This window comes from Canis lupus, chromosome 26 (assembly GCF_003254725.2).
Source record: "Canis lupus dingo isolate Sandy chromosome 26, ASM325472v2, whole genome shotgun sequence".
Classification (NCBI taxonomy): domain Eukaryota; kingdom Metazoa; phylum Chordata; class Mammalia; order Carnivora; family Canidae; genus Canis; species Canis lupus.
This window is the reverse complement of record NC_064268.1, coordinates 2,666,993-2,693,760: the sequence shown is the minus strand read 5'-3', so window position 1 is coordinate 2,693,760 and position 26,768 is coordinate 2,666,993. Positions and strand designations below refer to the sequence as shown.

General features: G+C 43.5%; 1 protein-coding gene across 1 annotated transcript in view; it reads right to left on the bottom strand.

Annotated features, from left to right (window-relative positions):
* The window catches only part of TMEM132D (transmembrane protein 132D), a 602,566-nt gene that overhangs the window by 301,896 nt on the left and 273,902 nt on the right, over positions 1–26,768 (bottom strand). Inside the window, exon 3 of the mRNA XM_049101718.1 lies at positions 18,110–18,256. Coding sequence (XP_048957675.1) covers positions 18,110–18,256 — 147 coding nt within the window. The remainder of the gene's footprint in view (positions 1–18,109; positions 18,257–26,768) is intronic.

Sequence of the window (26,768 nt, the reverse complement as noted above, 5' to 3'; positions counted from 1 at the left end):
TTCCATGGTGGGGAAGCCAGTGCTGCATGTGGCTAGAGCTCCCCATCTGTCCCCAGGGGGCCTCTGCACAGGCTACCTCAGTGTTCACATGTCACAGCCCCAGCTGCTGTCCCAGAGTGAATGTTTCAAGGGAAGAGCAAAGAGGAGGGGTGACATCGGGATGATCTGGCCTCATAAGCCACATGCCATCACTGTGCTCTGCTCTATCTGTTGGGGGCAAGTAACTAAGTCTGACCACCATTTCACGGAGGGTTGCTAGACTCCACCTTTTGAAGGGAAGGTGTCAAAGACCTTCTAGACATATTTTGACACCACCACACTGGGCACACTTGAAGGTCTGTGTCAAGGCTTTTTTGTGGCATGAGGCAATAATTTAACCACCACCTCCTTGTATATTCCTTTTGTTCCCCCATGAGTAGACCAGCTAGACTTGTGTTTTCTGTCATATTCAACAGACAAGGAGAACCCCGCCTGATACAGAAATCAAAAATACGTCTCATCACTCTAAATGTGCTGTTACTTCTGAAACACTACAGCTGTCAACTTAAGGTCTGATTCTTGACACTGAAGCATCAGATTTTTATGTCGTGTGGAGAACACTGGGACTTCTTAGAAAACCAATGGTAAGTGCACACATCCCTCATCGTGCCTACATTGATGAGATGAAATGATTTATCTGCGCATGAGAGCTGCACAGACTGGCAGGACCCCATTCCCTAGATGGCCCTGGTGCCTAGCAGAGTGCCAGCTATAAGTCAGATGCCTCCCATCCATCTGTTGACCAGGCCAGATCTGATGTACAGCCACTGCTCAAAAAGAATGTCGGTGTTTTGGATGGTTAGACTTTTGCTTTTATGATACATTCTTTGGCCAGCTATGATTTGTTTGAAGCTGAAGCCCTCAGTCAAGAATGCAACCCCCAGTTAAGGCATTGATCTTATGGGAAAATAGGGTCTAGCATGAGACAATATGCTCTGTGATTAGTGATGCTCTGGAATGCCCAGTGATGGCGAACCACCACTGCCTATAACACATCTTTTTATTCACTTGGAGAGACTCATTTCATCAAAGCCTTCCAGCAGAAATTCCTGCTTTATATCTCAAGAGGTTCCTCTAGAAGAACATTAACTCCTACATCTCCCCAGAACCCCAATTCAGCATTTTCAAAATCTATACTTACTCCATGAGCACTGGGGATACACAGCTACACATTTATTTCTAGGTATCTCTTCATCATGATGACTTAATCAGGATCCCCATGCGACTTCCTGAGGAGGGCACCAGGCAGCCATATACGTAACCATCTCCAATGTAAGAACGATGTGCCCCATGACCATGTAAGCTAGCTTTCAGCTCTCCACCATCACTGGAACTCATTTCAGGAAAGACTTTTTGAACACACACCTCCCCACACACATTGGTTACAAATAAAATGGATAAGAATCGCTGACTGATTGAAAGAATGGAGTGCCAGCAGTGTCATTCAAACTTGACATCTAAATCCTTGTGGCTTTAGGGACGCCTGGGTGGCTCAGTGGTTGACTATCCGCCTTCGACTCAAGTTGTGATCCTGGGATCCTGGGATCGAGTCCCGCATCAGGTTCCCTGTGGGGAGCCTGTTTCTCCCTCTATCTATGTCTCTGCCTATGTCTCTCATGAATAAATGAATAAAATAAAATAAAATAAAATAAAATAAAATAAAATAAAATAAAAATAAAATAAGATAAGATAAAATAAAATAAAATAAATACAATAAAATAATAAAATAAAATAAAATAAAATAAAATAAACCCTCATAGCTTTAGAAAGCCTTGCAGTGTCTTCTGTTAATGACTAAGTGTGATCATGATGCAGACTGTGAGTCAAGAACCATGCAAAAGGCATCTCATGCACTCAGCTCCTTCATCCTCAAGACCCCCAATAGATAAGTGTAGCCATGATGTCCATCTCATATGTGTGGATAGTGAAGATTAGGAGATGGTGTGTCTTGCCCAAGGCCACAAAACTGGTGGTGACAGAGAGGGGCTCTGGACCCAAACCGTGGGAGTCCACATTGCCATTCACTCACCCATACACCTTCCTAAATCCGGGGCACATTTCAGGAGTCAGAAGACTCTGAAAGCTAGCAGTGGCTGACAGCCCAAGCCTGGGAACTGCCTCCCTGGGGCTGAGACCTCGTCCTTCTACAGCTGCAGGTGACCAGGGGAAGTACACTGGATATCCATGGCTGCTATAACAAGTTCCCATAAATGTTTTGGCTAAGGTAATACACACTGACTCTCTTCTGGTCCCAGAAGGCAGGAGCTTAGAGCCGAGGCACTAGCAGGGCTGGTTTTTGTGAGGACACCAGGGGAGAACTCACTGCCCTGCGTCATCAGCTTTCAGAGGTGGCCGTCTCTCCTTGGCTCCTTGTCCCCCTTTCTGATCCCAACAGATCTCAGATCCCATTGTATTCAAACCTTACAAGGACCATTAGGTCCTCTTTATATTGAGACTACCAGGACAATCCAAGTTAGTCGTTTCCCCCTCTCAAGACCCTGTCACACATTCACAGGTCCCAGGAGCTATGACAGACACATATTTTGAGAAGGGGAAAGAGGCATCATTCATCCCATCACAGGGAATAATTTATGTTACCTGCCTTTGGCTGGGTGTCTGTTTACGATGGGAGTGAACTCTGCCTTTTATGTTAGGAGAATGAACTGCTGAGATTAGGGTGGTTACAGGTAAAACACCTAGGAGAGGTTGGTGCATATTGATTTCTTATCCAATGCAAGATTTTGTAGTCACATTACTGTGTGTAGGTGTCTAGAAGTAGACATTGCACTCCAGGGGAAAGAAATGTCCCTGAGGTTCTGGAATGGGCAGACAACAGAGGCGAGTGACACAGGTCTGCCCATTAGGTTTGGAGGATGCTGAGCCAACTGCTGTGTCTGATGTTTCCAGGGACAGCACATGCCCACCACCCATGGCTCGCACAGGGCTCAGAACTGTCCTCAGGGGTGTCAAGCCATCCCATTGCCCTGTGTTAAAATAGCTCTAGACAATAAATACTAAATGAAATTTCCCTTCCCCATGCAAAATCCAATTCACATCTTCTCATAAATCCTGCCTGAGGCTCCTGCTACAATTTCTTAGGCTCACAACCCCATCACAAGGTCACTCTGAAATTAGTTTGGAGGCAGTTTTCTCTGTGGCTGGCATGGTTGAATAAAGAACGGGGGAAATTATGATTGGATTTTTTTGGACGATATTTATGCTTTGAAAAGAAAAATTCAACTTCTGTTGCTATCAATGGCATTAGAACTAGTTGATTTCCTTTGTTGTTATATGATTTTAATGTATGTTCTAGGACTGTTATATAACAGAATAAATTGATTTTAATTTATCTTGCTAAAATAAAGATAATCAACGCATGTTATATCTCATAAGCATTGCAGGTATTTTCATTCTTGCAAGCCAAAGAGAATTTAGTATTGTGTCCTTAAATGTAAACACAAAAAATGAACAACATATGTAATCACTGAGATGATCAGAATACAGTCTCCTTCCTGAAGATAGGTCTTTTTCCGACAAGAGTCAACACTTTCACCAATGCTTGGACTGTTCCCTTTATGTCAACCCTGATTTCACTCTTGAAGGAAATGCGTACATTTCTCTTAAGGCAAGTCTGTAATAACAATAAAAGAAACAAAGCCCCTGGATATTTTTGTAATTAACAAAACCAATGCAAGCTTATTGTAAAGACAGGCAAATGTCAATGAATATAAGATCGAGGTTGTGAGTCCCAAAGAATAGACATAACACATGACATTGAGCTCTTAATCAAAGGAGTACCTGGCAAACGATAGGTTCTCAAAAAAGTTTAGGGCTTGAATTCAGGACAAAATAAATATCACCTCTAATCTCATTGTTACTGAATTTTGTCACATTTCACCTTTAACCTTTTGACTATGTTGTATGTGTATGTATACATACCAGATAATTAAGAGCATTTTCTTAATGCCAATAAATATCTGAAAACACCATTTCATTGGCCTGATTACATTTTGCTATGTGAATATGCTAAAGTCACTCAATCATTCCTCTATCCTTATCTAGTTAGCAGATTCCAAATTTTTGTTAAAATGTGAAATTAAAATGTGAAAACCATGCCTATACATCTTATTCTGATTATCTATTTAGGATTGGTTCCTAGAATACAGGACCAAAGGGCTATTAAACATTTTAACAAGTCTTGGCACACAAATAGATCTACTGCTTTTTTAAAAAAAGATTTTATTTATTTATTTATTTATTTACTTACTTACTTACTTACTTACTTACTTACTTATTCATGAGAGACACAGAGAGGAGGGGCAGAGACATAGGTAGAAGGAGAAGCAGGCTTCCTGCAAACATCCTGATGTGGGACTTGATCCCAGGACTCCGGGATCATGCCCTGAGCCAAAGGCAGATGCTCAACCACTGAGCCACCCAGGTGTCCCAATCTACTGCCTTTTTTAAAAGATTTTGTGGGATCCCTGGGTGGCTCAGCGGTTTGGTGCCTGCCTTCAGCCCAGGGCATGATCCTGGAGTCCTGGGATCAAATCCCACATCAGGGTCCCTGCATGGAACCTGCTTCTCCCTCTGCTTGTGTCTCTGCCTCTCTCTTCTCTGTGTCTTTCATGAATAAATGAATAAAATCTTTAAAAAATAAAATAAATAAAAAGATTTATTTATTTCTTTGGCAGAGAGAGTATGTGCACACAAGCAGGGGGAGAGGCAGAGGGAAAGGGAGAAGCAGACTCCTCTGCTGAGCAGGGAGCCCAACCTGGGCCGAAGGCAGATACTTCACCAACTGAGCCACCCAGGTCCCCCAGATCTATTACTTTCATATATGGGACATTCCATGAAGATTTTCTGTTGTTTATAATTATATTTACTGGAAGCTGTAATATAATCTACCTTTTCCAACTACTGCATAGGGGGTATGGGCTGTATATGTTAAAAAATATTTTGTTCTTTAATATGTCTAATCCCTTTCTAAGGAATCTGAACTTGTTTTAAGGAAGAATCATCAATCTGGGGCCCAAGGAGATGGAATTCAGGGGTTTGTAAACCTGGATGGGGAAAATACATTTTTATAATTTTTTTTTTAGCCTTGAACTGAAAATTTATCATACCCTCAAATAATGAACGTAGGCAAGAGCCAGAGCAGCAAGGATGGTGACTTTTCACAAGCTGATATGGCAGTGATCTTTATGTCATCTTGCATTTTCAATAGATACTTCAAAATATATTCTGCTCTTCACACTTGTTTGAAATCGCAGTGGCTATGAGATGTACTCCTCGGCTTCATTCGCAGGGTTTATTAAGGGAGCACATCTACTGCATCACCAAAAATATTTTTTTAACCATGTTTCAATATAATCACCCTCCTTGGCACTGCTATGAGTTTGATTCTATGAAATTAAAAACAGTATTCTAAGAAGATTCACAGGCATTAGGGAGCCACCAATGCAGTCCATGGCACCAAAAAGGATGTGGACCTTCACTTTGGCAGCAGCTTGGGGAACAGTCAGAAGACAACAAAGAGAAGACATGTAAGACATGCCACACACTCTGAAGGACTCCAGGTATGCGGGCCAGGTGACACCAAGGCCGCACAGGAGGACAGCGTCAGGCTGTACCCAATTAAATACAACGTGGTGGACCACTTACCACTCTTCTGTCTTTCAGCCCTTTGGATCACCTTCTGCAGGCTCAGCCTGGTGCACAAGCCCCTAAGCTCTTGTACGATCTGCCACCTGTCCCCAGCAACACAGATGAGGCAGCACTCAGCCAGGTGCAAGCAGCAGCCTCTCCCTAGAATTCTCCAGTATTGGCCTCACTCACTGGATGTCACAGCTACCTTCGGCACCCACGCGATCCTCGTTCCCACTGCAGGTCAGATAAACTCCTTCTGAGCAAATTTGCTTCTGTTTGAGAGTGCTCAGAGTTCAAGGAGCAAGTGGGCCATCCAGCAGGTGAGATGGGAAGGGGTGTGCTATAAACACATCGTGCTATTGCTGGAGCCTTGGGAAATGTGGGCTGGCTTCAATGATTTTAAATCTCCCATGCCTCCCTTTTAATGATTTCATGGGAAAGCAGCCTCTATGCCCACAACCGCCAAGTTGCACGTACCTATGACATCCCACCTCTCAAATCTGTGCCACAGTGCTCCTAGCATTTGACACCCACCCGCCCATCCCATGCAGCCCTGGGACACTAGCACCATCGCATCCCTTTCTGAGGGCTCCATGCTGGTTTTCTCCATGAGGATCTGTTGTAATGAGCACCTGCACACTCAGCAAAATACTGTTCTCATCCATGTTCCATTGGCATCCAGGAACGGGTAATCAAAACCATGTCCAGCAAGCATCTCAGACTCCGAAAGTTACACAGGGACAATGCTAAGCAGTTACAGAGAGACCATCCCAATGACTAATGCTGATGTCAACTGAGTGCAAAAACACCTGCTCACATTAAGGGGGTCCCAAATGATTGCTATACATCTTGAAACTGATCCTGACATCTGTCCACAACTGAAAAATCCATTTTTTTCCTCTCCAGAGTATTTTAGGATTCAGATTGTAGTTGAGAGCCCATGACCTTCTAATGGGGTTGAGGTCATACATCTTATTTCTATGGTATAAAAATTAGATCTACCTTTGTGACAAAGATGAAGGATCTGCATTTATTGATTGGAATCTTCAGTTCAATGAGCTGAATCTCTTCAAAACAGTAAGATGAAAGAACTCTTAGTGCTGCCAGCGGTTAGAACGGCTGGCTGGACACTGCATCACTTCCTTGATGCTGATCACTGAGCATTTATACTAAGGTTAAGATTTCACTGAGAAAAAATTTTGCAATCTCATAAAAGAGCAAATTCACATATAAAGAGGAAAATAAAATAGTAATTCAGGGAGCAATAAAGTAATCTGATACTTGCTAACTTGGTGGATCCCAATGAGAAGCTGAAAATGAACTACCATAAAATGAAGTCTAGAAATTGCATATACATGGAGGGACAGAGCACGCCATCTCCTGTCTCTGGGCTCTCACCCCAGCAGCATGCCGCGGAGGTTTCAGCATACCCACTCACACACATGGGGTCTTCTTCATCGCTGCATACTATTCCACTGCTAAGGTGTAGCTCAATTTTCTAGTCCTTCACCAGTTGATTGACATTTGGATTGTTTCTAATTGGGGCTTTTATGGAAAATGCAGTATTATGGGAGACAGAAAAGATTACAGGTGATCACTTGGAATTGGGGAGGTGCGAATTCATAGCAGATGAGAAAAAAAAGACTTTTTTGGTAATGGAAGTGCTCTAATACTGGATTGTGGTGATGGTTGAAGTTTTCTAAAACTCATGTAACTGCATACTTTACATGAGTGAATTTTTTTTTAGTATTTCTTTTTTTTAATAATAAATTTATTTTTTATTGGTGTTCAATTTGCCAACATACAGAATAACACCCAGTGCTCATCCCATCAAGTGCCCCCCTCAGTGCCCGTCACCCATTCACCCCCACCCCCCGCCCTCCTCCCCTTCCACCACCCCTAGTTCGTTTCCCAGAGTTAGGAGTCTTCATGTTCGGTCTCCCTTTCTGATATTTCCACCCACTTCTTCTCCCTTCCCTTCTATTCCCTTTCACTATTATTTATATTCCCCAAATGAATGAGACCATATAATGTTTGTCCTTCTCCGATTGACTTATTTCACTCAGCATAATACCCTCCAGTTCCATCCACGTTGAAGCAAATGGTGGATATTTGTGATTTCTAATGACTGGGTGAATTTTATGGCATGTAATTTAGAATTCCAAAGCTCTAAAAGAAAAGAAAAGCAAATTAAGAATACTAACTTCCATTACTTTCTTGCTACCTTCTCCCTATATGTCTAAGAAGAGAAGCTACACCAGGCTAAGTGACGACAAAATTAATCACAAGAGATAAAGGCTAGCAAGTCACTGCGGAAACTTCTTAAACTAATTGGCTCACAGCACAGAAGCGAAGAGCTGTCAGAAGAAAGGCACTTTTAGAAATGATAGAAAATCCAAAGCATGTACATTTAAAAATAAAATAAGCCATCCTGTTCAAGAGAACAATAACCAGAATGAAATTTTTAGACCCTAAGAAACAAGATGATAGTTTTCACAGTTGGATTATAAATAAAGCTACTTTGGATGGATCCTATAATTCTTCTTTTGTTTCTTTTTTTAACATTCCATGAAATACTATTATCTTTCTCAACTGTTCCCCAGGCCTTCAAGAAACAGATAATCCAAACACAGCGTTTGTTCTATGAAGCTAAGCACACTGCAAAAATGTGGAGATTTCAGGATGTTTGCAGGTGCTCACAGTAAAGCACTGTCACAGTGTATGAAGGCAGAGATCAGAGGACCAGAGCAACCCAGACAGCTAAGTGATCAAAAGTCTGGCTTTCCCAAGAACTTCTCCCTCACCGTCAAAAACATCTAAGGTATGCAGGGATCTATGTACCCGTTTTACAATGAACACCCATCAAAACAAGTATGACTGCAGATACTCATGACTCAAATTAAAGCAAGTTAAAAAAATTATATTTTACATTATGCATATATCCATATTACTCATTTGTATAACTATAAATATAGACAAGATAGAGACAAAATACAGATATGGATACAGATATAGATGAGACACAGATACATAGATACGGATACAGACATAGACCTATTTTTCCCCATAGGACTCTTATGCACACACCCGCATGCACACACACATTCACTTCGCATGCAGTTTCCAGTTCAGAAATTTATACAAAGCCAGAGAGCAGGCCGCATTTTCTAGATGGCTGTTAGGTGTCCCATCAGATATGCCTGCGTCGAGGAAGGAGAAGCTCCTCATTCACTGGAATCACAAGTGATATGAATGAGGAACTTCTCCTTCCTTGTCGCAGGGTGGAGTGGGTCCCCGGCGCTGTGAAATCACAAGTCGCCAGCAACAGGACATCAGCCGTGATCCATGGCACTGGTGTGTACAGAGCATGGTGATAAACGCCAGCGAGCGGCATGATACAATCCCTGCTGCGATGAGGTTATTAGTCACGCCGCGATAGTTAACTTTGCAGCTGGAGCAGCGGGCGCTTGAGTCCCACGTGCCCCAGAGGTCCTAATGAAAGTCAAGGCAGCTTGTGCAAGGAAGGACGAGTGGCACTAAAGCACTGCTGTCACCCGCTGAAAGTGGGTGTTAAATAATTTAATTCCAAATTTGGTACTTTACTTGGAAACGGGAGATATTAAATATCAAATATATGGGTGTAATAAAAGTAAAGCAACACAAAGGTAAATTAAGGCAAAGCTCACACTTCCCCGCACTTCCACATAACGGGATTGGGTGGGCATCAGGAAATGGTAAATGAGTCAGCCTGAGGTATAATTTCACAGAGAATTGGGCTTATAATTTTCCCTTAACGGTAACACCATGTGCCTGAATTATCATGCCACCTTCCATAGTCGGTATGTTGCTCAGGGAAGCGTCCATGTCCTGGGGCAGAAGGCAGCACGGTCTCAGGCCAATCCCAGAGCCACCTCCTCCACGCTGCCCGCTGAGCATCGCACACACCTTCCTTCCTCCGAGGCACGCGCTCTGGGCCAGCCTTTCCAGGAGCTGCGATATCCCATCCTGCCCCTGTCTACATTAACTCAGTGTTGCCCTCAAAAACAACACACGTCCACGGGTCTCTTTTGTAAGTACTTGAGAGATAGCATCGGACACAGTATTCCAACTTCCTGCTCCGCACAACATTGGATGTTCAGGTCAATTGGAGGCTGACATACATTGCTAACTAGATCTAGGGGTGCTTGGGGGCGCAGTTGGTTAGGTGAGCATCTCACTCTTGATTTCAGCTCAGGTTGTGATCTCAGGGTCGTGGGATCGGTCCCGCAGTGAGCTCTGTGCCTAGTGGGGAGTCTGCTTGTCTCCCTCTCCCTCTGCTCCTCCCGCCACTTGCTCTCTCTCATATAAACAAAATCTTAAAAAAATAATAACTAGCTCTCAGCTGCTTCTCACAATGGCAGAATAGGATTCCACCATATGAATGTAGCATTTTTTTAAAAAATCAATTCACCCCTTGATGAATATTTAGTTTGGTTGTGGCCCTCAGCTATTTTTAAAGATGCAGCAACGAATGCCATTGTATACATCTCTCCATGTCCATAATCAAACTTTAATCTGGACTAGATGTATCCAGAAATACAGTTTTAGGGTTATACGGATGTACGTCTTAAATGTTATTAGCCAGATACTGACAGATATCTCTCCAAAGTGGATGAAGTATTTTATAATTCTTTCAGCACAGAGAGTATAAGCATCCCTTGTGCTTCCTCATTCTCAGGAAAACATTTTATTATGTGCATCTTCTCCCTCCCCGCCCCCACAATACGATTAGAAGAAATGATATTGGAAACAATACCTCGGTTTGTTGTATTCCTAATGCAGAAGTTATTAAAACATACTTGAACGGAAATACTTCTGACAGGTTCTAAATTCAGACCCAACACTTGATAAAACCTCCACATCCAACTAACATAATTCATCTCGTCCTCCAGGAAATTTTCATTTAGAGTATGGAAATAAAATATAATTCTCCACAATCTAGGAGAACTTGGTATGCAGGCTCCCTGTATTATACACCATTTTAACAATCTGAAAACAATTAATAGATGTTTCTCTTAGCATGGTGCTCTTGATAATTTCAGCGTGTTCACACGCAGGATTATATGAGATGCTCACAAGAGGTCAGCAAAAGCTGATCTCCCGTTGCTGATATTACAGAAGAGGATGCTTTACCTCTTATTACCTGTCTGGCACATGACCTGGCCAAAATAAAATGGGAAATACATACCAGATTTCCTGACTCTGATGCCCATGCTCTTCTACCCTTTGGAAAGGAATTATCATTCAAATGGTAATATTTATGCATATCATAATCCCTAAGTCAATGATAAGGATGTTGCCAGCATTTAGGGCATCAAACAAATCACACAGGAAAAACGTACCATTCTGACAACTTTATACCACTGTCTCTGGCTTTGTTGTTGTTAAACTTGGGTTCTATACCTCAAAAGAGTTGAATTGTCTTGCTGAAAAAATATATCTAATCAAATCATTACATTAAAAAAAAAACCTCAAGATTTTTCTTTTCCATCACTTGGTTTGTCATCTTGGTAGAGCCGAGCAGCAGCAAAGTACAAATTGTTAACACTTTGCTTTTTTTTTTTTTTAAAGATTTTATTTATTTATTCATGAGAGACACAGAGAGAGAGGTACAGACACAGGCAGAGGGAGAAGTAGGCTCCATGCAGGGAGCCTGAACGTGGGATTCGATCCCGGGTCTCCAGGATCACACCCTGGGCTGAAGGCAGTGCTAAACCGCTGAGCCACCCGGGCTGCCCAACACTTTGGTTTTTAAAGCCACACAGAACATTTTCAATCTATAAGATCTCTATTACAAGTAATTATTACCTGAAAACAAAGAGGCCAGATCTTTCTCGCTTCAAATCTGGGCAACCTGGCAGACGGACACAGCATCCCAAAAGAGTCCGTATTCCACTCAGCAATGACAAGGACAGACATCCACGCCTCTGTTAAACAATTGCCACAGTGCATTACAGCTTCATTTTTTCCTGTTTTCCCTATCTTATGTTTTCCTAATTCAAAACAATCCATGTTCATTATGGGAATTTTCAGAAACACACCTTGAGCAAACAATGGGGAAATCATGGGTCACGTGTGACATCACCAACTGGGGATGAACACGGTCAACATTCTGATTGAACCCGTTTCAATTTTTGCTGCCCTCTATTTATTTAGAAACATTATATTGTGAGCTCTTTTTAATTTACTTCTATAATACATTTAGTAAGATGTAATACATACATTGTCAAAGTCACCATTTTTAAAGTATACAAGTGAGTGGCTTTTAGTTTTTTCACAGCATGGTCCAAGCATCCCCCACTACCTACCTGCAGGATCTGGTTATTGATTCCAAAAGAAACACATATCCACCAGCAATCAGGCTCAGCCCCCAATCCTCAGGCAGCCCCTGAGCTGCTTAGATGCAGATCTAGGAACTGGCCTACTTGGGACATGTCATCTAAATGGTTTGTGTCACATGGTGTGGCATCCTCAAAGCTGGTCCATGTTGTAGGTGGGTCAACACTTCTCTCCGTGTAACTGCAGGCAATGTCCCCTTGGGTGGGCACACCACATGGTTTATCCATTCACCTTTCACCTGTGGTGGGTGCTGCTGGTGTGAGAGTTTGTGCAACAGTTTTTGTGCAAATGTTTGCTTTCCATCCCCCCGAGTGTATAACTATTAGTGCTGGACCTCATGGTAACTAGGTTCACTCTCCTGTTCCTGTGGCCATGTTTATACTCTTGGTTGGCTGGTTTTCAGGAGTCTCTCATCACTTCCACTTCTGAAGTTTCTTTTTCCTGAAGGTTTTGCCCAACTGTGCTGATCTGAGTTTCTGCAGCACCAACCCTGACAGCCATAGGGTTCCAGCTTCTCTTTGCCCTCCTAATCTTATGGCTTCCTGTCCTTGAGGCTGGATCTTCAGGACATGAGTCTGAGAACACTGATCAGTGTCACAAACCATCTCTGTATCATGCAGGCAGCTCTGTCTTTGTCTCTCACTTTCAAGGGTTTCCCCAAGTTCATTCTCAGAGTGATGCTCCCATCCATCCTTGGGTATGCCCCTGCCATGGAGACCCTGCCTGCTCCAGCGAGGAAGCCTGTGGCTCAACATGTTCATAGGCACCTGTGTACCGCCTGCCCTATCAAGATGCCATCCTGGTGTTTCAGGCCTGCGTCTCCACTCTCATTCCAGCTCTCTCTCTCTCTATGTGTGTGTGCACTTGGGACCAGCCACTTTGGCACCCTCCTTCAGTTCATTCCCATCTGCACCTAACAAATGCTGCCCTAACTCACTTTCTCATATTCTTCCTTTATACTTCTCTAGAAACCTCCATTCATGCCTGACAGAGTGAAGGTGATCACCAGGTACCATGCACTTGTCATCATCCTATTGGAAGTCTCACAACACCTGCCCTTTACAAATTGCCGAGAAAGAAGATTTGGGCTGCCTGACCCATGTTCTTCTGTCTCTGGAGCAAAAAAAATGATTCTGAGTTGAACATACCATTGTCTGTCTGGTGCAGCCACTTGGTTAAGTCCTAGCCAAGGAGATGTAAAAGGAAACCAGGGTTTGGCATGGTTTCCAGGAAAGTTGCTGAAAGAGAGCTGACCCAGCTGAGAAAATCTTTTCCACAGGGCAGATGGAATGATTGTCATCTTAGTCCATGAGAATGGAAGCCCTGAACTGGAATGCTGTGCAATAAAGACAGGAGTTGGGGCACCTGGATGGCTCAGTTGTTTGAGCATCTGCCTTCAGCTTAGGTCATGATCTCATCGAGCTTCACATTGGGTTCCCTGATCAACGAGGAGTCTGCTTCTCCCTCTGTTTCTGCTCCTTCCCTTGCTGTGTTCTTTCGCTCGCTCACTTTCTCTCTCTCTCTCAAATAAATTCTTTTAAAAAAGGAAAAGAAAGACAAGTGCCTGGGACCCTGACTGTATTGGAGAGTTGACGTACCAGTCCTGGCCTGCTTACTGCAGGCTTCTTCTGGGTGACAGAGAAATAAAATTCTGTCTTCCATAACTTTTATTTGCATTAAAAATTAAATAATCAAGTAATCCTAACAAATATAATTTGAGATATACTTATTGATGCCAGAATATCGTCACTTTGAATATACATTCATGACTTTAATCGTATCTGTCTATATTTGAAATATCAATTATTTTTATGGCAGTTCATGTCCTTCATATACATTTCAAAGCAAGACATACTACCTATGATAAGCATAACACCAGTGCCGTATATAATAAGGAGATGATAATTCTGAAAAAAATTAAATTCTAGCTGTGTACTCTTGCCTGTCTAGGATCTGCTGGCAAAGGAGAGATGCTGTTAGGACAAGGTAGATGAATGCTTCCATTAGAAGTCTTGCTGGAGAACAGAAAACCATGGGAGCTTCTGTCATTCAAATTTATTCAAACCCACATCTATGTTACCACCTAATATCATTTGCATAGCAACAGTGACAGACTTTGGAAAACACTCATCTATGCAGAGAAGAGCACGTACATAAAAAATATATGGCTTTTGTTATACATTGGTCTCAGTTTCCATTGTGCTGTAGTGAGTAAGATTCTAAAAGTGCAAAATGGAATCTGATGGATGGAGCATTAGTTCTTCTGCTCTGTTCCATAGTATTTCCTGGCAACCCTTTAGTCAAGAGACCCCCATAGTTGCAATGACATTCATATGTTAATACTATGATGATAAGGTTTTCAGCAACAAACTTTTCCAGAAAGGAAAGAATGTATTTTAACTCAGGTGAGAGATCTTCTCTCTTTCCTGTTGAATTCATCACTACCACAAGTGTCTCCTTAATCCATAAAATTACACCTGTCACAGTGACTTAACTTCATTAACACAACTTTGTGAACCATGGTGAATTATTAGCAATACAAAATCCATGACTATCAAGCTAATTAAGATTGCCTCTTTGAATTCTGATGATCTGATTCTGACTTTTAAGAATAACTAAAAAATATTCAAAGAGACTGGGAAGAGTTTATAAAGCAAGACAACTTCTGAAGCAAAACCTCCTAACACTAAAATATCCACTCCGTAATACATTTTCCAATTATCCTTCAGATAAAGAGAAATAGATCACCTCCCAGGCCACTCACTACTCCAAATACTGGAGCATGATGTTTCTTCATTGAATATAGTACAGACAGAAGTGAAATGAAACATTCTGAAGTGAGGATAGAAATGGAATATATTAATGAATGTATGATATTCAAAAAATGTCAATTTATCTGTATACATTTTATTAAATGGTAATACATGCACAAAGCAAAAAAATTCACAGTCCAAATGGTTCACAATATAAGATAACTTACATTCAGCCTTCTGCCTCAACTTCCTGGCAGCCACTCAGGAGAAAGCACAGTTGCCAGACCCTCTGCTCAGGAAAGTACCTTTCTCTGGGTTTTCCCCAAACAGGGCTTCAATATATACATCCTGTTATATGCCTTGCTTTTTTAAGCAGGTGTCTTGGAGGGGATTCAGTATGTATGGTTTGCATCATAATGCATACAGTAACAGAGATGAAGTATAATTTTAGAACTGCAGCAAACAAACATTTTTGGAGAAACCCATGTGCACCAGACGCTGCTCTAGGGACTGGAGCCGTAGCTGCAAACAGGGAGACACATGTTACCAACTGAGAGAGCTCCCATTTCCAGGCTTCCTCATTTAAGCAAAGGCTTCCTAGCTGTGGCCTAAAAACTGGATTCCAAAACCATAACCTCCATATCCATGCACGTGAGTACACATAAATCACATGGCAATGCGTGTGTACATGCATGCACATACTTAAACACCTATATAATAAATACATTGTATATATGTTCTATATAGTAGTGCTACTAAATACATGTACATGTATCTATACATAGATGTGCATGTCTCTCAGAACAAACACATGTTGTATATGTACATGCATAATATGCTGTGTATCACATATCACATATTAGCTACACAGACATACATAAATGTGTATGCCAAGTGTGCCTGTGTGCTTTTAATATCATCTGGACCAATAGCAGGAAAATAGAAAATAGCCATCAGGATCTACAAAGCATAAGACATGTTGGGGCACCTGGGTGTCTCAGTGGTTGAGTATCTGTCTTCAGTTCAGGGTGTGATCCTGGGGTCCTGGGATCGAGTCCCACATCGGGCTCCCTGTGGGGAGCCTGCTTCTCCCTCGGCCTATATCTCTACCTCTCTCTGTGTGTCTATCACAAATAAACAAATAAAATCTTAGATAAAAAAAGGATAAGGCATGTTCTCCATAGGGAATGGTGATATGATACCAGGGCTTTGAAGAAATAACTTGATATTCCACTCAGGGCACTTGCTTCTTAAGGAAGATACTGATACAAATCAAAGAAGAGAAGTGGCAAGCACCATGCATTGTTATGTTTCCACGTGCTCTGCAGACGCTCAGAAGTGTTCAAGCACCCCTTGGAAGCCCTTTGCTTGACCCATGGGAAATCAGTTTACATCTTAATGGGGATGAGGCACCCTCAGAAAGTTTCCTTACCTCTCCTCCGGGCCCAAGACAAACTGATCTAATCCTTAGCCATAAAATCAAAAGCAAAACAAACAAACAAAAAATACAAACAAAAAAACCAGCAACATAAAAGTTTAAAATGGTTCATATTTCTTCACATGTCATAGAAAACACTTCAACTACTACTATTAATAATACCCCTCCCCACCAAGGAAATGCAAGAAAAAGAGCAGAAAACAGAACAGAGTGATTGAGATCCTTCCTCTCAAATTCCTCTCCTCTTCTGGTAAAGAACCTGCCTGCCTGTCTATCACATATCCATCCATGCATCCATCCATCCTTCCTTCCTTATTTGTGCTAACTTCACAACACAAAAGAAACCTTTACTGAGGTGGCACCTAACTTCCCAAATCCCATGACTGGTGCAGACATATCTGGACGTGTGGTTATGTGCAAGTTCACTCTGTGAATCCATATGGCGTCCTATTACTACACAGACATTTGGGGCAGAGCTCAGATGCACATTTCTTCTTTTTCTTCTCATCTACTCTCTTAAGAAAATCTTCAAAAAGCACTCTTAGGACACTGGTCACAAAAGAAGAGACACAAGCCAGAGCTCAAGAATTGACAACCTGAATCCTGGTGCTCCAGTGTGAACCAGAAGGAACGCACAAGGGATCCCAAGTCAAACTATCCCCAAACTGGCATCAAATGCTCCCTGATAATGAACCAAAAAAAAGTGTCATAAGCGTCCATTGAGATTCATGACTTCAATATTAGAATAAGTAAATGGAAAATTTTTATTTTTTCCAAACACTGACCAATGGAGTTTAATAATCTGACACCGAAAAATAATGTGTTACATACCTGGGATTAATCTGCTTGTTTGTTTCTTTTTTTTATTTTTTTTATTTTTTTATTTTTTTTTATTGGTGTTCAATTTACTAACATACAGAATAACCCCCAGTGCCCGTCACCCATTCACTCCCACCCCCTGCCCTCCTCCCCTTCCAACACCCCTAGTTCGTTTCCCAGAGTTAGCAGTCTTTACGTTCTGTCTCCCTTTCTGATATTTCCCACACATTTCTTCCCCCTTCCCTTATATTCCCTTTCACTATTATTTATATTCCCCAAATGAATGAGAACATATAATGTTTGTCCTTCTCCGACTGGCTTGTTTCTTTGTTTGTTTGTTTTTCAATCTTCGGTAATATAAAGAGCAAAAAAGCAACCAGCCAAAAAGTGGCAAAAATATGTGACCAGACTAGGAATTCTCGAGAACCACAAATGAGGTTTCAGGAAACAGAAACAAATCAAGAACCACTGAGTTTTCAAGTCTCTCTGCCCCGCTGGGAGTTGACGGTTTCTAATTTGGTGGGTATCAGACTCAGATTCAAGTTTTAATTTGTCTCTAGAGTGACTCACAATGTCCCATAATTGCACAGTAGACAGTTTACTGTTCATCAGAAACACGTGCACACAAATATAATCACAGACACCTACATGGCAAATGTGGAACACACTCCACAGGTGCCAAGAGTTACACAGTGTTGTTGCGACACTCACAGGACAGGCTGTTTTATCAGAGCTGCCCTGACGGGCGAGGAGGAGGCCATGGGGCAGTGCAGCACCATCTGTACATAAATCCCACCTGCAGGAGTGGTCCTTGCAGATGACCCGGAGCTCCGCTAAAATGTGAAGGAGGTCTGCTGTAATAATAGCTCACCTTTCCCAAGGGACGGATTCCATCCATCTTCCCGAGAAATACGAGTAACACAGAATACAGGTACCACATACAAACCACAGTGGGAACGGTTGTTAGCAAATGTAGGGGAAACGAACCCCCGTCACAGCGAGTCTGAACATGTTGAAGGCCGCTGGGACTCACCTGTTTTCTGAGCTAGCAGATTTCTTCTGACAAACGATGACAGCCGGTGCGTACTTGCCAGTGTACTCTGTGCCCTCTGTGACCTCCCAAATGGAAGGGCTGCTGGCTCTCACCCCCACGATGCTCACGCCCTTCTTCACCTTGGCCCTGTAAGAGACAGTGAGTGCACAGCTCAGACGGCTCTGGGGAATCCCAGGATACCTGGTTCTGGGGACATGGGCAATGCAGCCGCACGCGGCTGCCCGGTAGGCGCATGCTTGTGTGAAACAGGGTTTAATCACATCTTTGCCATCACCTTGCAATAATGGTGCCCCACTTATTCCCACCTTTGGCAGAGGAGCTGGCCGCAGCACACTGGCAGTCTGCAGGCATAAAGAAAGTTGCACTCATGGATGGCTTCAGTTTTTTTTTTTTTAATGACTTTCCTAAAGACCCCATACTATAAAGACTAAACAAGAAAAGGGAGTGAATTAAAACCATATGAGTGAAGTTAGTAATGACACTGCGTGTTCACAGACCGTCCCCTCTGTGCCAGGCACTGACAGATGCCTCACCTGGACTACCTGCTACCCCCGGTGTTCTCAGTGTAGAATGAGGGGCTGTAGCGCACACGGATTTGGGACCAGAGACAGCCCCAGGAACACAGGATCTGAGTCCTGCCTGTGCCCCTCCCTCCATGCAGGCTTTACTGTCATCACTACCCTGAGCATCACGGTCACGGCCGCTGCTTAGAAACTGTGCGCCACATACCAGGCACTCTTCCCAGGTGTGACAGCCTCAACTCTGTTAAGTATCACACGTGCCCTATGGGGTCCGCTTGCACCAAGCGGCTGAGGACCTGGGCACCACACACTCAGGAGCAGGTGCCTTAAGTGTCACATGGCCCTGAACCACCAGGCAGCTCGAACTATGCCCAGGACTCCCCTTGGCATCACTCAAACCCATGAAAACCATGGAAACCACTTACTCTGATCCCACTCACATCCTCTGCTACCCAACACTGGTCAGCTACAGAAAGACAAATTTACAGAAGCCTGTGTCTTGTCTGCCACACGTGTACCCTCCCACCCATTTGTTTATTCTTTCCTCATCGCCCATGGCAGAGGGACAATGATATGACCAGGGGCTCCTCACCAAGATACGAGGGGCCTCGTTCCTCCCCAGGAGGCTGATGAGGGAGGAGGAAGGGAATATCACAGCAGAACCCTTCTTTGCTCCAAGAAGTTTCGAGTGAAAAACATATGGAATGGCGAGTGTACAGTACAAAATGCAATGCATCGCCCACCGCCTGATGTATGAACTGGCCTCGTGTTTGAGCTTCGTGCTCCTGTTGGGTTGAAGAGCTTTGCAGCAAGGGCGGTGGGAATGAGCGGGCGGCTGAGGAGAAGATGGTCTGGGAGGGGCATCCTCCGGATGGGAAACTGCTGTGCTTGCATGGACAAGGCGCCCAAGCCACAGACATGGGCCCTCCACCTCTGACCCTCATGCACAGCCAGAGACAAGCAGGGCGGAAGGGGATGAGACACTCGCAGGACTCAGGGAAGAGAAAGGGACGCATATGCCACTAACCCCAAGAACATGACCTCCCACAGAAACAACTGCAAAGTTATGGTGTAGAAGAGTCAACAGCGGGTATGAGGCTGCCGTTCTAGAAAGGCCACTGGCAGGGAGGCCCCTGGCTGGCATCCAGGCACCAGGCTTATGGGGCGGGGGTTCCCTCCATTCCCTAAGAAGAGGATGTGCCCACACCATTTACACAAACAATGCGGTGTCTGCCCTACACCCACGGAATCTGAAATCATGGTGCGCACCTGGCAGAGAGGCCCGGTGACCAGTCCCCAGGACAAACCCTGGGCTTCCAGGCTCAGGGGACACTCACACGAAAGGTCACAAGTCACTGCTAAGGACTAGAGATGTCGGCATGACTCCCCGTGGGGCTCTAGAAGCCTGAGCCTGGCTCCCCCAGACTTCGCCCCACAAGTCTTTTCCTTTGCTGAATGTGATTTCTGTCCTTTGCTGTAACAAATCACAGTCACGATTAAGACAATATGCTCCATCCTGAGTCCTCCTAGCAAGTCATCAAACCTGAGCGTGGTCCTGGGAGCCCCAACTCACACATACTGATGCGACTGCTCTATAAAGAGAAGAGGAAGTGTGTCTCATGTGTGGCCCTCGGTGCTAATGCAGGCAGTTTTAGGAAGTGAGCTTCAATGGATAGCATGATTTCTGCAAGAAAAAAAAATTGCATGTTTTGTGTCTTAAATAATTATCATACAAGCCAACACTTTGAATGCAGCCATTTATAAATTAGGAATTGAATGCATAGGCCAGAAAGCCATCTCATTTTCTGGATACTTGGGTGAAACACCGCAGGTGAGTAAGCTATGATTTCTGCCTCGCGGGAACTCAATTAAATAGCAAGAAACCAGGATGTGGTGGTTGAAAAATAAAAAGTTCAATTCACTATGGACAGCTGCTATTATATTGAGATGAATTCTAAGGGCTGTCCCAATTATTGTGCACTGGAATTTTATTGAATCAAATTTGCTTTAAATAAATAGGTCATCATCCTGGATGTGGTGATCTTTTCATTATAGAGGAGATATCCTTGCATAAGACTTTTCGGATACATTTCGGATACAGAACAGGCTCATATTTTTCTTAAATTTTATTCACAAGTAGGCCATGTGGAACTCAGATAATATTTCTTCCATGAATCATTCTTAAGTTCTCAGGAAAGAACACAGTTGCTTATTTAACCTACAGAGTATCCAGTATCTGTTCTTGGCGATCCTACTGCAGTAACATGAAGCTGTAAGTTAGAGCATTATTTTTAAGAGAACATTCTTTCTGAAATGTAGCGTGGGACACTAGGAGGTTACTTTTCATAGACACAGAATGTTTTCATAAGAGAAGACACATTTCCAGGGGCTGTTCCAGATGTTCTGAGCTGAAGGACGATCCTTGCTCAAGAGATGTCACTGAACAGCTTGCATCAAGTATGAATCCACACAAGACATTGGACAGTTGTCCCTCGAAGACACATGGACAGCGTATACTGAGCTCGGTTTGTGTCGGCTTGATCATGTTGGAATGCTAATCTCAGAGCAGTTAAGTTGCAGTGTTTTGGAACTATTAGATAATTTGTAGGACACGTGCAGTTTGGCTTCACTGGGTTTGAACCAACTGCTAATTCCTGCCTTTGTTTATGACAACTGAGTTACTTACACTCATTAATGGAAGTTTTATAACCTACTTGTGCCTCAATACATACGGGTTATACTGACAGCTTCATTACACAGAGATAAGCACAGTGCTTGATTTCCAAGGACACTCTGCTGCATATTTATGCATGAAAATGTATCTCCCATAGTGACAGGGCCACAATTTCCCCCATGGTGGGCACACACATGGGGACGGACACGGTAAAACCTGCTTGGGTTAAGGGTATATTGTGTTTTTAAAACATAGCAGAGGGACACTTGGGTGGCTCAGTGGTTGAGCATCTGCCTTTGGCTCAGGTCATGATCCCGGGGTCCTGGAATCAAGTCCTACATCGGGCTCCCTGCATGGAGCCTGCTTCTCCCTCTGCCTATGTCTCTGCCTCTCTTTGTGTCTCTCATGGATAAATAAATAAAATCTTTAAAAAAATAGCAGAGCTACAGTACCCCCCCCCCCCCCGCCACACACACACACACACACACACACAGTTGACCCTTGAACAACACGGGTTTGAACTGCTCACATTCACTTACTCATATGAGTTTTTTTCAATAAATACAGCAAAGTAAATGTGTCTCCTCTTCCTGATGGTTTTCCTAGTAACATTTGATTTTCTCTAGCTTCCCTCTTGCAACGATACAGTATATAATACACAGAACATACAAAATATGTGCTTTTTTCAATGGCATATGTTATTAAAACTTCTGGTCAACAGCAGGCTGTTGGGAGTTATGTTTTGAGGAGTCAGGGTTATACTCAGATTTTTGACGACATGGTGAGTTGACACTCCTTTTTTATTTTATTTATTTATTTTTTTATTTAATAAATTTATTTTTTATTGGTGTTCAATTTGCCAACATATAGCATAGCACCCAGTGCTCATCCCATCAAGTGCTCCCCTCAGTGGCCATCACCCAGTCACCCCCACCCCCTGCCCACCTCCCTTCCACCACCTCTAGTTCGTTTCGCAGAGTTAGGAGTCTCTCATGTTCTGTCTCCCTCTCTGATATTTCCCACTCATTTTCTCTCCTTTCCCCTTTATTCCCTTTCACTATTTTTTATATTCCCCAAATGAATGAGACCATATAATGTTTGTCCTTCTCCAATTGACTTATTTCACTCAGCATAATACCCTCCAGTTCCATCCACGTCAAAGCAAATGGTGGGTATTTGTTGTTTCTAATGGCTGAGGAATATTCCATTGTATACATAGACCACATATTCTTCATCCATTCATCTTTCAATGGAGGCTCCTTCCACAGTTTAGCTATTGTGGACATTGCTGCTATAAACATCGGGGTGCAGGTGTCCCGGCGTTTCACTGCATCTGTATCTTTGGGGTAAATCCCCAGCAGTGCAATTGCTGGGTCGTAGGGCAGGTCTATTTTTAACTGTTTGAGGAACCTCCACACAGTTTCCCAGAGTGGCTGCACCAGTTCACATTCCCACCAACAGTGTAAGAGGGTTCCCCTTTTCTCCGCATTCTCTCCAGCATTTGTGGTTTCCTGCCTTGTTAATTTTCCCCATTCTCACTGGTGTGAGGTGGGATCTCATTGAGGTTTTGATTTGTATTTCCCTGATGGCCAGTGATGCAGAGCATTTCCTCATGTGCGTGTTGGCCATGTCTATGTCATCCTCTGTGAGATTTCTGTTCATGTCTTTTGCCCATTTCATGATTGGATTGTTTGTTTCTTTGCTGTTGAGTTTAATAAGTTCTTTATAGATCTTGGAAACTAGCCCTTTATCTGATAGGTCATTTGCAAATATCTTCTCCCATTCTGTAGGTTGTCTTTTAGTTTTGTTGACTGTATCCTTTGCTGTGCAAAACCTTCTTATCTTGATGAAGTCCCAATAGTTCATTTTTGCTTTTGTTTCTCTTGCCTTCATGGATGTATCTTGCAAGAAGTTACTGTGGCCAAGTTCAAAAAGGGTGTTGCCTGTGTTCTCCTCTAGGATTTGCACCATACACAAAGATAAACTCAAAATGGATGAAAGATCTAAATGTGAGTTGACACTCCTAACTCCCGTGTTGTGCAGGGTCAGTTGTATACCTCTACACACATATACACACATGCACACACACAACATATGTGGGTTCCAATACAGCATCCAGCAACATGATCCCAGCAGCTGGTAACCCAGTGCCGACCCCATGCACACCTGATTTTGCTCCCCCATACCCTGAATCTCCTATTATGGATGACAGAAGGACACAGCACACTTATAAGTGTTGTCGATTTAGTTATCAGCATCCCTGCCCATTAAGTGATAGAAACCTGTGTTTTCCCTGTTGGTTCAAAGTCCAAGGAAAACCCCTTTGGGTCAAAGCAAAGCTTTAAAAAAAAAATGTTCCTCACACACGCACTCTTTTTCTCTCATTAACTGTGGAAAAGAACAATGCGGCTCTGTATCCTCAGATGCCATAGCTATCCCACCGTGGCTGACAACCACGCACTGCATCTAACCGCTGCTTCACCAGGAGCACTTGATAACAGCGCCACTCCCCACTAGTCCACGTACTACATGACACAGAGCATTTAATTTATTGTCAGAGCCACTTTCAGCCTGTCCCCATGTCCTGGCCTTGCCTCAGCCAGCAGGTGCGTTTGTGTGCTTGTTTCCAATGTTATCAGCAGTTCTCTGTGGCTTGTGTGACACTGCACCCCTCTTTCTACCCCTGGGAGGTACTTGGCTAAGTCTCCCTGCCGTGGCTTCAGGATGATCCCAATATATACAGTGGCTCTATGGAAGAGCTGCTGCTACATAAAATCTAAATCTAAAATAGCAGATTCCCACAATTGTTGATCATCATGCACTCAAGCCAGTAAATTATTTGTCAGCATTCACACTTAATGTGGGCATATATTTTTTGTCAACTTTGTGCTTGGACTATTGCAACATGCTATACTATAAAACACACACCAAAAAAAAGGATGCATGAAAATAATGAGATTAAGAGACACATGTTGAGGAGTCCTGATTCTCCACCAACTCAGTGAATCACTGCACACTACTTGGGGTGAACATCCATGAGAAAGTCCCATTCGAGCTGCCTTCTGAGTACAGGACAAGGAAACGTGATGACCAGAGGTCATGGTACAATGAAGCAGGTGGATGGGTACTGGCAAGATGCTGAACCTCTCCTGCCAGTTCTGCTGTTCACAGCATCAGGGGGTGAGGGAATCTGTTTCCATGTGGCGATTTCTTGGGGAATGTTAAATTTAGAATAAAGGCAAGTCAGTCTACAGCAAAGTGTTTTTGATGTTGTGCTATCAGTGAGGCACTGGGACCAAAGGAATGTAGCACAGTCCTGACTGTTGAAGGATCATCTGTGTGAGACATTATAGAACAGTCAATACCAGTGGGCAGAGTCTGTCCTCAAGAGAAGGGGGCATCTCCAAGACCCTCAGGGGGAGGAGCTGGGGCAGAGGAGACTTGGGCATGTGGCCTTGGGAGGCTGGGACCCATGGCCAGGTGGAGAGGTGAACAGCTCTCTGTGAATGATTTACTGATTAGACATCACAAGGCCCTGCCTGTGGGGCTTTGGCATCCACTAGAAAGTACCAACCAAGCAAGGGATCGGCTACTCAGGCTGTGAGCACAGATCTCGCATACAGACCAGAGCCCTCACCTCCCGCTGCCCTGCAGGCCCGGTGTTGCCAAGCCTTTGCAATCTTGAAGAGAGGTCAGAGATCCCCACTTGAGTGTAAGATCCCGTTTGGAAAACATCATCCCGGCTAGACATAACAAGTGAGGACTGGAAAGTGTCCAAGGTCACCAGTTTGTGACCTCCACTAGCTGGGGTTCAGTAAGTCAGGCCTCTTCTGAGTGAGTGAATCAAGAAGCCATGGGAGAGCTCCCTGCTACAACCAGGGTGGGACCGAGGCATTCATGCACACAAATGCGCCCACGTCTACACCCCCCGCCCCCATACGTACAACTCACAGTGATGAGTTAACTTTCTCATTTTTGTCCTAAGTGGATGGAATATGTTCTTTGTGGGAAAACAATGAGTGCTACACAGATATGAGGAAGAAAGTAGAAATGACCTGAACTTCCATCTCGTTGAAACTAAATCAACAGTATTTTAGTCATCATCCTTCTACGTACTGCTTTATCCACACCCGACCTGTAGATTTACATAAATAGGATCATGCCCAGGACTGCTACATGACCATACAATTTGGGCACTGGCCAAACCCAGGAAGCATTATTTATGTAGATTATGATATGAAATGTCACTTCTAGAGTTGAGCAGTGCACAACCTGCATAACTGTATGCGACAACCATTATTATATTAAATGTGCTGCTTTATTCACAGATCATCCTGGTCTCTCTCCTTGACTTGGTCCAGGGACAAATAAAATAACTAAAGCAGGAACCTGGCTGGCCACCTATCAACTCAGGAGAATCCAGCGAGGAGAAAAGCCAAAACAGCAGAACATTACACCTTGGCCCAAAAGGTGAGCAACATGTGCTACCAGTCTCTAGCCAGGCAGGCTGCTGGCTCTGAGGACCTCCTGTTTACCCTGGAGCCTGGGTGGGTCAGTACTTGCCATCCTGATAAACCTGGCCCATGGGTTTTCTCTGCCAGCCTAGACAGAGACTGAATGACTTTTTTAAAAGCATCTAAAGCTGAGTGTTTCCTGCACACAATCTCTACTCCTCCCAAGCACTTGGTTTTCCTTCTGACTCTCTGCCCATGAGAAGGGTGCAAAGGCCAGTTTCATGCAGACACAAGTTCAAACAGACACATGATGGGTAGAAATAGGACTGTGTGACAGATGGAACCCCGTGGGCATGAGGAGTGTGGAAGCCAACTGTGAGAAGCTCTGGAGAGAGGGATCCCACCCCCCACCCCAAAAAAGTTTTATAAATACGTGACTGTATACGCAACTGAAGTAGGTAATGAATAACACTAAGATAAACCAAACTGTTTATTTGTTCCTGGATTCATTCATCAAACACAGTTTGATTTTCCTGGAGACCGTCACAGGACAGGAAATGCAAATATGAACAAAACACACATTTCCTATCGACTCGGAACTTATATCCAAAGAGAAAGACAGAACACACACACACACACAAACACACATTCAACGTGTGTAAGTTCTATGAAGGATTTTAAAAAAAAGCAAGAGAAGGGTAGAGAGAGCCCAGCATAGGGTGGCTACCCCAGAAAGAGTTAATTATCAACAGACCTGCCCAATGGTAGAGCCAGTGATTAATCAAGTGGGCAGGCAGGAGGGGAGTATGCATACATATATGGACATCTTCTCCAGTGGATTGGTTTTTGCCCAGCATCTGAGTGGGGAAGGAAACTCTACTTGTTCCTGCTGAAAACAGCCTACCACCCAACAGTGAAAGGCACTGTTTAAATGTTCCTTGGCTTATTATATGAGCCCACTGTCTACGGATTCACAGCGATCATTACCA